At 44.8% G+C, this 11,682-nt stretch overlaps 1 protein-coding gene across 1 annotated transcript; it reads left to right on the top strand.

Moving 5' to 3' along the window:
• Positions 1–3,691: 3,691 nt before the first annotated feature.
• On the top strand, positions 3,692–11,401 carry SPINK2 (serine peptidase inhibitor Kazal type 2). The gene is made up of 4 exons (XM_047719390.1): positions 3,692–3,851; positions 4,704–4,756; positions 9,148–9,257; positions 11,083–11,401. Exons 1-4 carry the CDS (start codon positions 3,797–3,799, stop codon positions 11,126–11,128), a joined length of 264 nt encoding a protein of 87 aa, XP_047575346.1. The 5' UTR covers positions 3,692–3,796; the 3' UTR covers positions 11,129–11,401.
• The last annotated feature ends 281 nt before the right edge of the window (positions 11,402–11,682 follow it).

Raw genomic sequence — 11,682 nt, 5'->3', positions numbered from 1 at the left:
CAGTACTGGCCTGGTCAATCCCTTATGTTAAATTCTCTTTGGGAGAATTTCTAGTGAGGCTTTTGTTTTCTAGACTGGACCCTGACCGGTACAGGGACTATGTCATAGGGTCAACATCTGACAATTAGGCATAGGAGGCAAAAAAGAAATGGATCTGCCAAGTCACTAACTTGCTGTGCCCCTTTGACAAAATTATTTCTCTTTCTCCAAACTTCTCATTAAGATTTGCTGAATAGTTACCAAAATCTGTATTCAGAATTAGTAAATACCTCAAAGGGTGCTTGTCTAGGGAGGAAAAAAAATCAGTAAATCAGTATTATTCTCCAGTACTATATGAGTTGTTGTTAGAGCGTATTAATGCGTTTCTTTCAGAATAACCATTCTTTTAAAAAATTTCTTAAAATGAAATCTTTTAAGACAAAATGATGCATTTGTTTATTTATTTATTTTATCACATACATAGACTAGTTTGCAAGGGTTGCCATAACAAAGTACCACAGACTGAATGGCTTAAATAACAGAAATGTATTTTCTTGCGGTTCTGGAAGCTGGAAGTCCAAGACCGTGGTGTTAGAAGCTTTGCTTTCTTCTAGGCCATTCTCCTTAGACTGCAGATGGCTGTCTTCTGGATCCTCCCAACGTTATCCCTCTGTTGCGTTTGTGTCCTAATCTTGTCTTCTTGTAAGTACACTAGTGGTACTAGATTAGGATCTACCATAACAACTCTCCCTCCCGGGTTTGAATTCTTGTGTCCTGGATACTCTGTCTTCCTCTTTTTGGTCTGTTTCCTTGTTGTAATGTCAGTTTAATGTTTCAGGGATTCACTCATTCAGCAATCATAGACTGGGCTTGGGTCAGGCACAGTGTTAGGCACAAAGGATAGGCAAGTAAGAGAAACAGACAATGTCCCTGTGTCCAGGCTGCAAGGGCTCTGTGGCCACACAATGGCCAATGTGACCTGAAGTAGGAGAAGGTGCCCCGTTGCCTAGGCACAGAATAACTGCCCTCTTTACAAAGGTCATCGTGGAGAACGTAGAAAGGGACTAAGAGGTACTGAGTTCTGCCCTGTCTCAGCACATTTATGTATGTTACCTCATTTCATACTCAGAAGATTCTATTATTATAACACCATTGTAGGAGGAGAGGGCAGAAGTGGAAGCTCTGGGGTGTAGAGCTCCTTTAGTAATTTGTAGAGCCAGTCTTTTCACAGCCATGTTAGGTGATGCTGCAAAAACGCGTGCAAACCCAGGAATTAAGGTTTAACTCCTCCTTAACTCAAAGAGCCATTTTGCGTATGCGCATTGGTGATTTGTTTTATTCTGACCACCCTTTCAGGTCAGGTCCTGATTCCCTAGGAATCCCTCATTTATTTATTCAATACTTGTCAAGCTACTGGGATTCAGGTGAGGCACTCTTCTAGGTGCTGGAGAGCTAGTAAACCAAAACAGAATTACTCCCCTCTTGGAGAGTGGAGAGTGGAGAGTGGAGGTGGAGAGTGCCACAAAGTTAAAAACAAAAAGTCAAGATAAAATTCTGTGCGGGGGAGGTAAGGAGAAGAGGGGGGGGTACTAATTTTTTTAAAGATTTTATTTATTTGAGAGAGAAAGCATGAGCAGGGGAGGGCAGAGACAGAGAGAAGCAGACTCCCCACTAAGCGGGGCTCAGTCCCAGGACCCCGAGATCATGACCTGAGTTGAAGTTGGACACTTAACTGCCTGAGTCACCTAGGCGCCCTACTAACTTTATTTATGGTCAGGGAAGTCATTTCTGGTGTGGGGCTGTTTGCGCAGAGACAGATGCAAGGGAAGGAGGAAGCTATGTAGGTACTGAGGCAGAGGGAGCAGCAAGTGTGAAGGCTCCAGGATGGGAGCAAGGAAGCCAGTGTGGCCGGAAGAGTGAGTCAGAGACCAACAGTATGAGACCAGCAGAGGTTGGGTCACCTGGATGGCTCAGTGGGTTAAAGCCTCTGCTTTCGGCTCAGGTCATGATCCCAGGGTCCTGGGATCAAGCCCTGAGTTGGGCTCTCTGCTCCTCGGGGAGTCTGCTTTCTCCTCTCTCTCTGCCTGCCTCTCTGCCTACTTGTGATCTCTGTCAAATAAATAAATAAAATATTTTTTAAAAGAGAGAGAGAGAGACCAGCAGAAGCTTTGGAGACCATAGTAAGGACTTTGGTTTTCATTCCTAGCAAGGTGGGAAGACATTGGAGAGTTTTGACATGACCCTCATAAGACATTTTGGAAATCTCATAGGCTGCCTCCTGCCCATACCTGGCTTCCTTTTTATACCAAAACTCATAAGAGTTATCTAAACTCTGTCTCCACTTTTTCACTTCATTCCTTTCAACCTTGCTATGTGGGCCCTGGACCCCATCACTTCTCTGAACTAGTCCTTCTTAAGGCCATCAGTGACTGACTACATCCCGCTAAAGCCCATGACCATACTCAGTCTGTCAAATTCTCAGCCTCATGGCAGCGGTGGACACGGTTGCAGCCCCTCCCCAGTGCTCTGTAACCCCAGACTCTGGCCTGGTTTTCTTCCTCCTTCATAGCTTTCCTCTCCACACGGGTCAAACCTCTGCATCCAGGGGTGCCACAGAGCTCTGATCTGGACCCCTGCAATACTTTCTTGCTGAGCGTTGGACCCAGGATTCAACTGACGTTTTCTTCATTTGTATCTCCAGCTTGAAATCTGTAATTTCAACTGCCTTGTCCACATGTTCGCGGGATCTCCCATAGACACTGTCTCCAAATGGTCTCCATCACAGAGACTCCTCACCCTCACTCCCCGGGCTGCTGACAACAAAAGTCTAGCAAACATCCTTGGTTACTCTCTTCACTCCACTTGGCTCCACCTCCAGAGTAAATCCTGAATCTGACTTCTCACCAGCGCATGCCACGCATTAATTTAAGCGACCATCATCTCTTGCTTGGATTACCGCAAAAGCCACCTGATTTGTCTCCCAGCCTCCGCTCTTACCTATCTCTTGTCCATTCTTCATCCAATCTATCAAAGCACATGCCAGATCAGGGGCCTTCCCAAGCTTAAAATCATCCATTAGTTTCCTGCTGCAACCAGAACAAGTCCAAATTCCTTATCGTGTCCGGCACCTCCACACCGGATGTTGGCCTTGGGGTCCATCTCCCTTCCCTCTCCCTCTAATTCACCAGCGGTGGCTTGGCTGAAACCCTGAGCTGTCTGCTCCTGCTTCTGGGTCTCCGCACTGGCTTTCCTTGAGCCTTTCCTCTTCACCGGGCTTTCTTCTTCTCCCGCTTCAGCTTTTAGCTCAAAAGCCACCTCTGAAAGGCTTTCCCGGACCTCCCCGTGGAGTCCTCCCCTTCTCCCACCACTCTCTAGCACTTAATTCTAGAAATTACTGCCTGGATTCACTTGTCTCCTGCGTCTCCCCATCCCCAACACCTACATATGAAAACCTCCGGAGAGCAGGAGCCTCCCCTGTTTAGCGCCAAAAGACCGCCTCGGACGGAGGGGATGCTGAAGAAATAGGGGCTGGCTGGCGGAACCCCCAAAGTTGTTCCCCCAGGGGCTCCCACGAGGTTCTTGTTTGCGGCAGGGAGAGATCGCGCCCTCAATAGCTCATTCCGATCCTGGGCGGGACGGAAGGAAGGTGGTGGGTAACAACGACCCCTCCCCTCGCGTCGCCCCTCCCCGCCCCCCGCCTCTCCCCCTCCCCCCAGCCTGCCCGTCGCCCGTCCCACGCGGGCGCGCGGTGCTGGTCGCGCATCGCGGGAGCCGGCGGCGATCAGACGGCGATCAGACGGCTGACCGCGGAGGGAGCATGGCGCTCTCGGCCGTGCGCTTGGTGCTGTTGCTCCTGGCCGCGGACTTGGCAGGTAGCGCTCACCGCTCACCCGCCTGCTAGGCCAGGACGGGGTAGGGGGCGGTGCGGAGGAGTATCAGGGAGTGGGTCTGGCCCCCGGCTACCATCCCCGGGATCCCGGCCCCCTGGCGGCCCTCCGCGCACCCGTTATGGCGGTTCCCGCGGCCTGCGGTCGTCTAGGAGCGCGAACGCGGGGGGCGTGCAGGGCTGGGGGGTGGCGGGGGAGGCAGCGATGCTCTTTGGTTCCAGCCTGGCCTTGGCTCCCGCTGCTTTGCAGTGACCCCCCTGCCGTCTGCCCTTTCTCCCTTGAAGCCGATTTTCTGGAGCCCAAGATCAGACGTTGGTTTTTTACGGTCACAGGGGCCCCACCGAAGCTCTGCAGGAGAGCGACGATAGGGCTGGTGACCGCCGAGTGCGTCGGGCACGCTGAGGCTTAGGAGAAAGGGGCTTTAGGCCCGCCCCATTAGACGCCCGTTTGAAAACGGAGTTAAAACGGTAGCCCCTAACGTTAAGTGGCGCGTTTGTTGCCCTGACCCCCAGAGGAGAAAAATATCGAGAATCAGTGTTACTTCTCTTTTATTCCAAAGCTCCGAAGTTCTATCTCAGGCGAGCCTGTTAGGGTGCTCCACTACAGAACCTGTGTCAAATGTTCCTTCGTTGTGCCTGCGGGAGCGGTGCCAGAGGACGCCTTAATACCCTTATTTGGGGGTGTGGGGGTGGGCGGTGGGGGCTGTTCAAAGAAGCTAGGCATCTGAGACAACGGGAGAGGGTGAGCCGGGATAAACGACAAGCTGGATTTTAAAAGCCCCTTATGAGTAAGAATTGACCTTGACCGTGTACTTTAAGGTCTGTCTTCTTCTTGCAGCCTCTTTGGACTCTCTGAGCTCTGAGTTTGACCAGCCTTCGGAATACAGAACAGTAAGTAGGAAACCGCCTGTATTGTTTCCACTCATGTAGTGAAGACCAGACGGGTTGGGTTGGGGCTAGTTTTCAGGTCGGACCTGCCACTTTTTTTTTTTTGAACTTCCACTTCTGAAATTGTTGACTGCCTCTTCAGAATTAAGATTCTAAGGCAGATCTTGTGATGCAGATCAAAATTGTAAATTTTGGTTGAAAATAGCTCCGTCCTTGAAGGCCTCAGCACATTGTTTCCTTTAATAGTTTCTTTGATGATTCATAAGGTCCTTGGTCTAATGGTTACGTCTCGTACTGGACATTTTATGAACATTATCTAAATAATAATGTCCACAGAGTGTCCTGACTGCAGCCTCTCTTTCTTCCTGTACCTTCCACTGCTTTCCCATAGCTTGTGCTCTTCTATCCTTATGCTATTGGCAAACTGTTTTTTGTTTTATTATTGTTTTTTAGATTTATTTATTCATTTTAAAGATTTAATTACTTATTTGTCAGAGAGAGAGAGAGGGAGAGAAAGAGAGCGAGCACACGAGCAGGGGAAGCAGCAGCAGAGGGAGAAGCAGGCTCCCGGCTGATCAAGGAGCTGGATGCAGTCCCAGGACCCTGGGATCATGACCTGAGTGGAAGGAAGACACTTAACTGACCAACCAGGCCACCCAGGCATGCCCTTATTTATTCATCTTAGAGAGAAAGAAAGGGCATGGTGCAGGGAGGCACAGAGGGAAGAGAGAGGGGAATGCAGACTCCCTGTGGAGTGGGGAGCCCGATATGGGGCTCCATCTCCCCAACTCTGAGATCATGACCTGAGCCGAAACCAAGAATTGGATGCTTATGACTGAGCCACCCAGGCGCCTCTGTTTTGTTTTGTTTTTAATTCCAGAGTAGTTAACATACAGTGTTATATGAGTTTCAGATGTTAATGCCACACCGTTTTAATTACTGTAGCTTTGTAGTAAGTTTCAAAATGGGGAAGTGTGAATCTTCCAACTTTTTCTTCAAGATTGTCTTGGCTTTTCAGGGTCACTTGCATTTCCATATGAATTTTTTTTTAAAGATTTTATTTATTTATTTGACAGACAGAGATCACAAGTAGGCAGAGAGACAGGCAGAGAGAGAGGAGGAAGCAGGCTCCCTGCTGAGCAGAGAGTCCGATGCGGAACTCCATCCCAGGACTCTGGGATCATGACCTGAGCCGAAGGCAGAGGCTTTAACTCACTGAGCCACCCAGGTGCCCCTCCATATGAATTTTAAGATCATTTTGCCAATTTGCAAAAAAGGCAGTTGGCATTTTTGATAGGGATTGCATTGAACCTGTAGAGCCATTTAGGGACTATTGCTATCTTAAGAAAGTTAAATCTTTTGATCTATGTATATAGGATTCCTTTTCACTAATTTAGGTCTTTAATTTCTTTCAACAATGTTTTGTAGTTTTTGGTGTTTAATTCTTACACTTCTTTTGTTAAGTATGTTCCTAAATATTTTATTCTTTTTAATGCTGTTATAAATGGGTCTTTTTTCTTAATTTCATTTTCAGATGCTTCCTGCAAGTGTATAGAAATACAACTGATTTTTGTATATTGATCTTGTATCCTGCAGCATTGTTGGACTTGTTTTTTAGTTGTAATCGTTCCTTTTGTATTCCTCAGACCTGTCTATATAAAAGAGAAATTTTATATAAATCAGAAATAGTTTTATTTCTTCCTTCCCAATCTGATGCCTTTTATTTATTTTATTGCCTAATTGTCTTTGCTAGAATATTCTATGACCAGGTTGAATAGAAGAAATGAAAATGGACATCCTTGTCTTATTCCTGATCTGGGGGGAAAAGCATTCAGTCTTTTACCATTAGGTATAATGTTAGATGTGGGTGTTTTACAGATGTTCTTTATCAGGTTGAGGAAGATGCCTTTCCTGCTTAGATTGCTGAGTTTTTATTATGAGTGTTGGATGCTCCTTTATATTAAACTGCTTTGCTCTCAGGTCAAACACTTCCCTCACCACTGTGCCTTTGGTTAGTCTGCTTTATTTCCTTGAGGTAGACATTCTCCCAAATCTCTCTGATGTAAATTCTGTCTACCACCGTGTATATTTATTTTTTAAAAATTATTTTATTTTATTTTTTTTTCCATGTGTATTTTTTTGTTTTCTTATTATACACTGAACTTCTTATAGGCAGGACTCAATTTGTCTTTGTCCTTGTCTATCATCTATCTTAAAATCTTTTTAATTTGGGGCATTGAATACACAAACAAGGGAATATATCTGGTAAAGTATTTAAGAACTTTTCAGAAGAAAAGATTCAGAGTATAAAGCTCAGAGAATTATCTGGAAACATAGCACATCCTTCTACAAAAATTAAATTGATTCTAAGGAGTAAGTAAAAACGTGATGTTGCCCTCTCCCAGAATGAGAGTGTCTTCAAAAGCTCTGAGGCGGGACGCCTGGGTGGCTCAGTTGGTTAAGCAGCTGCCTTCGGCTCAGGTCATGATCCCAGCGTCCTGGGATTGAGTCCCACATCGGGCTCCTTGCTCATCAGGGAGCCTGCTTCTCCCTCTGCCTCTGCCTGCCATTCTGTCTGCCTGTGCTTGCTCTCTCTCCCTCTCTTTCTCTGACAAATAAATAAATAAAATCTTAAAAAAAAAAAAAAAAAAAAAAAAGCTCTGAGGAGCAGACTACCATGGGTAAACTCTCCTCTATAGTTGGCATGTTGTGGGGTGTAATTTAGAGCCTCCCTAGATGGTAAACCTATTCTGAATTTATATATATATATATATATATATATATATATATATATATATGCATATATATAATTTTTTTAAATTATAAAACTAAGGTTAGTGGGGGCATAATATATTAATGAAATTATTTGACCTCATTGATAAGAAGAGTGAAAAGTATTTGTTCATAAAGCCTCATGTCTCAGCTCAGAGAAAATCCAGGAAGTGAGTAACCTGAATTTAATAAAGTTAAATGGTAGATAGTCAAAGCTGGCTTTGAAATCATGAGAATTAGACTGAAAACAGCCTGGGATACCAACATTGTCTTCCCGCTGGATAGATCCCTTGGGGAATCTGAGAGACATCAAAGGTCTTCTGCTTAAAAAACAAAACAAAATAAACAGAACTTCCTTACCGGCCTGTTAGTCCTCCTCCAAATCCGTATATTAGTCATTCTTTGAGATGAAAGCATTTGAAAACTTCTGTTGAATATTAAAAAACCCTAAGATCTGCAGGCTAAATAGATGGATTTTGATTAGTTGTTTATCTAGTCCATCAAAGAATGTCTTCACGTGATCGTCCCTCTGTTGGTGACTCTGTATTCAAACCCCCCCCCGCTTTTTTGTTAAAAGATTTTATTTATTTATTTGACAGAGAAAGATCACAAGCAAGCAGAGAGGCAGGCAGAGAGAGGGGGAAGCACACTCCCTGCTGAGCAGAGAGCCCGATGTGGGGCTTGATCCCAGACCCTGAGACCATGACCTGAGCTAAAGACAGAGGCTTAACCCACTTAGCCACCCAGGCGCCCTCAAGTTTTCCCTTTTTATAAAAAGGGATACCAGTCATACTGGATTAGGGTCCATTCTGCTGACCTCATTTTAACTTGATTCCCTATACAAAGACCCTATGTCCAATAAGGTCACATTCTGAGGTACTGGTAGTTATGACTTTAACATCACTTTTTGAGTGGGTACAATTCAACCCATAGCAACCCCTAAGGAAGGTCCAGTTATGAACCTGCTACTTTCTTTGGTGCTGTTACATGCTAGTACCTTAAAGGTCCAGACTAAAAGATTAGATTCTTGAGTTTGTCTTGATATTATGCCAAGGGATTAAGGTGGAACGTAACAACATTAATGTGGAGATGGTAGTAGGATGCAAATTACAAAGTTAAAGGATTGGAAAGTGAGTATGGTGTCCTGTCTTGGCCTTTCATTTAAAAATCAGCCAGACTGGGGCACCTGGGTGGCTCAGTTGGTTGGGCATCTAACTTTTGATTTTGGCTCAGGTTATGATCTCAGGGTTGTGGGATCAAGCCCCGCACTAGGATCTGTCCTGGGCATGGAGTCTGCTTGAGATTTTCTCTATCTCCCTCTCCCTCTACCCCTCCTACCTCCCCTCCCTTTCTAAAAAAAAAAAATTAATTTAATTTAAAAATAATAAATGAATAAAAACCAGACTGAGGTCCTTTTCTTACATATTAGGTATTAAACCATTGCTTCAATGTTGCATCTGGTTTTTTTACATTTGAAAAACCATTTTGTGTGCGGCAAATAGAAATATTTTTGTAGGATGTTTCTAGGAAATCTGGGAGACTTGGGATTTGTCTTCCCCTCCACTATTTTGTGATAAGAATGTCTTAGTTCTGTAATTTCTGTCTTCCTTTGTCTTTTCTAGCCAAACTGCAATCAGTATAAATTACCAGGATGTCCCAGAGACTTTAGCCCTGTGTGTGGAAGTGACATGTCCACTTATCCCAACGAGTGTACTCTGTGTATGAAAATCAGGTAACATAATTTTACAGTACAGACTAGCCAAGTTTTCTTTAGTCCTTTTCTTGATTTTTGATTGCTTAGGAAGTAGCAACTCTTTCCTTGAACGTCAGAATAAAATGTGACATAGTAGTTCTGTTTTCAGACAACATTTAAAAAGACAGAATCTTTTAGTGCATTTTCCAGGTCAAAGTTAGAGAATGGCATTTGTGATTAACCAACTATAGACTAGATAATCAAGCTATGTTACTATCCATGGATGGGCAGTTTCCCCAAATTAGGAGTATATTCAATAGTTAAACTTGTGAGATACTAAGTAGTTTTTATTATTTATTAAAAAAATTTTTAAAAGATTTTTATTTATTAGAAAGAGAGAGAGAGAAGGAACAGGAGAAGGGGCAGAGGGAGAGGGAGAAGCAGACTCCACGCTGGGTGCGGATCCTGATGCAGATGTCCCTAAAAAATTTTTTTTAAGTTGGTTCCAAACCCAGTGTGGGGTTTGAACTCATGACCCTGAGATTAAGAGTTGTATGTTCCATCAGCTGAGGCAGCCAGGTGCCCCTTGAATAGTCTTTTAAATTCAGAGGCATGTGCAGGTAACCTGTACCCCCTTCATTATGAGTTGGGACGTAGGTCTTAAAAATTCTACCTAGGAGAATACTAAGTAGTATATGTTATACCTGATGTCCTTCATGTCCCTCACAGGTGACTGTGACTCCTCCCCTAGGGGTAAAGCAGGGCAAATCACAGGATTAGGCACGTTTCAAATAACCACGTAGTGCCAATCTTAAATTCATGAATTCCTCAGTTTATTGCAAATTTTATCACACAAGTTAGTCACACAAGAAAGTTAGTGGAGGGGTCCCATGGGTGCCTCAGTCGGTTAAGTGTCTGCCTTCGGCTTGGGTCATGATCCCAGGGTCTTGGGATGGAGTCCTGCCTCGGGCTCCCTGCTCAGCAGGAGGCCTGCTTCTCCCTCCCCCACTCCCCCTGTTTGTGTTCTCTCTCTCCCTGTGTTTCTCTCTGTCAAATAAATAAAAAATCTTTAAAAAAAATTTAGTGGGGGGAATTAACAAGCCACTCTGAAGAGGATCCAGGAGGGTGTCACAAGGCGAGCAGGGAGACACCTGTCCTGCGACAAGCTTGGGCCTGGATTTCAGGCAGGTCGACTTCTGTGCTGACAGAGCCTCCTGAAGCATCCGTCTTGACACAGCATCTTCACACCTACAGCTTGGGTGGTCGATCAGCCTTCAGATGTCTGCTGGACAGCTCCTTCGCGTGAGGGTCTGCTTAGTTGGGTGTACCAGTTGAACCCAAGAGTCTCTGCCACATCAGCTCGGCCCACTGGTCTTACCACACGTTTTTCAAGCAAGTTCTTACTTATCTGCTGGTCACAGAGCTAATGTGTATGGGCATGCTCTAGGTCCTACGTCAGACATTGACAAACAACTAATATGGGAGTTCACATTGGCCACTGACACCCTACCTCGTCTTACTCTAGCTTAGCTTAATGTGTCCCGTGGGAAGGAATCACATCCAAAGTATCACGCCAGGACAGGGTATGCTGCTTTGTAGTTTGGGGGTCCATTCTCTGATGTCAGTCTTTGGTGAGTTACCTCAGTCTTCTCGGAGTGATTTTTCTGAGGTTAGTGCCCAGGGTTAGGAAAAAAAAAATGATAGAGTTGAGGCTTTCACACTCACTGTGTACCAGATTTAGCTTTAAAAATGATTAAGTCAACATCCCCTTAGAGGGAATCTCATGGGTCTTCTTGGTACAAAGGGCGGGACAGTTTCAGTATGATGGGGAATAAGTGTGTCTTTATGGTTGTTCAATTTGCAGGGAGGATGGTCATGATATTAAAATAATCCGAAGTGGACCGTGTTGATGGAGCAGTTTATAGAAGAGAACTCGGAGAAACCACCTTCAACAGTATGCTTGATGAATTCCATTTCCCCTTTTCTCTTTCCTATGTTCCTTTGCATGGGATTTCTTAGCCCATGGGAGGTGTGGAAGAGAGCTATGTGCAGTGACTGATAATTAAAACAAACACAAAAAAACTCCTTGTTTCTTGGCTTTTGCCCCTTGAGTTAAGCTTATTGCCGGGTGCCCTGTGCATTGCTTTATTTAGCTGGAATAAAATCAGCCTTGTCTGCAAGCGGTGCTGTTCTCTGTTGAATACCCGTTCTTACTCCGCAGCCTCCTGGTGGCTCTTCTCCTCGCAGGCAAAGGTGACTTTCAGGAGGGCGAAGTGGAGTCTTTGTTGAGAGGGCAAGATTTATTCTTTTTCCCCCTTCCTACACATCTTTCAAAGTTAAACTGTAGGTACCTGGACAGTGTTCTGCACTGGGCATATGCCTGTGAAATACTTGGAGCTGATTGTAACCCGAGCTGGTAAAGTCCAGTATCTTGCAGGTAGAAATATATCCTAGATTCAGTGTC

This window comes from Lutra lutra, chromosome 2 (assembly GCF_902655055.1).
Source record: "Lutra lutra chromosome 2, mLutLut1.2, whole genome shotgun sequence".
Taxonomy (NCBI): domain Eukaryota; kingdom Metazoa; phylum Chordata; class Mammalia; order Carnivora; family Mustelidae; genus Lutra; species Lutra lutra.
This window is presented reverse-complemented; position numbering and strand designations above follow the sequence as displayed.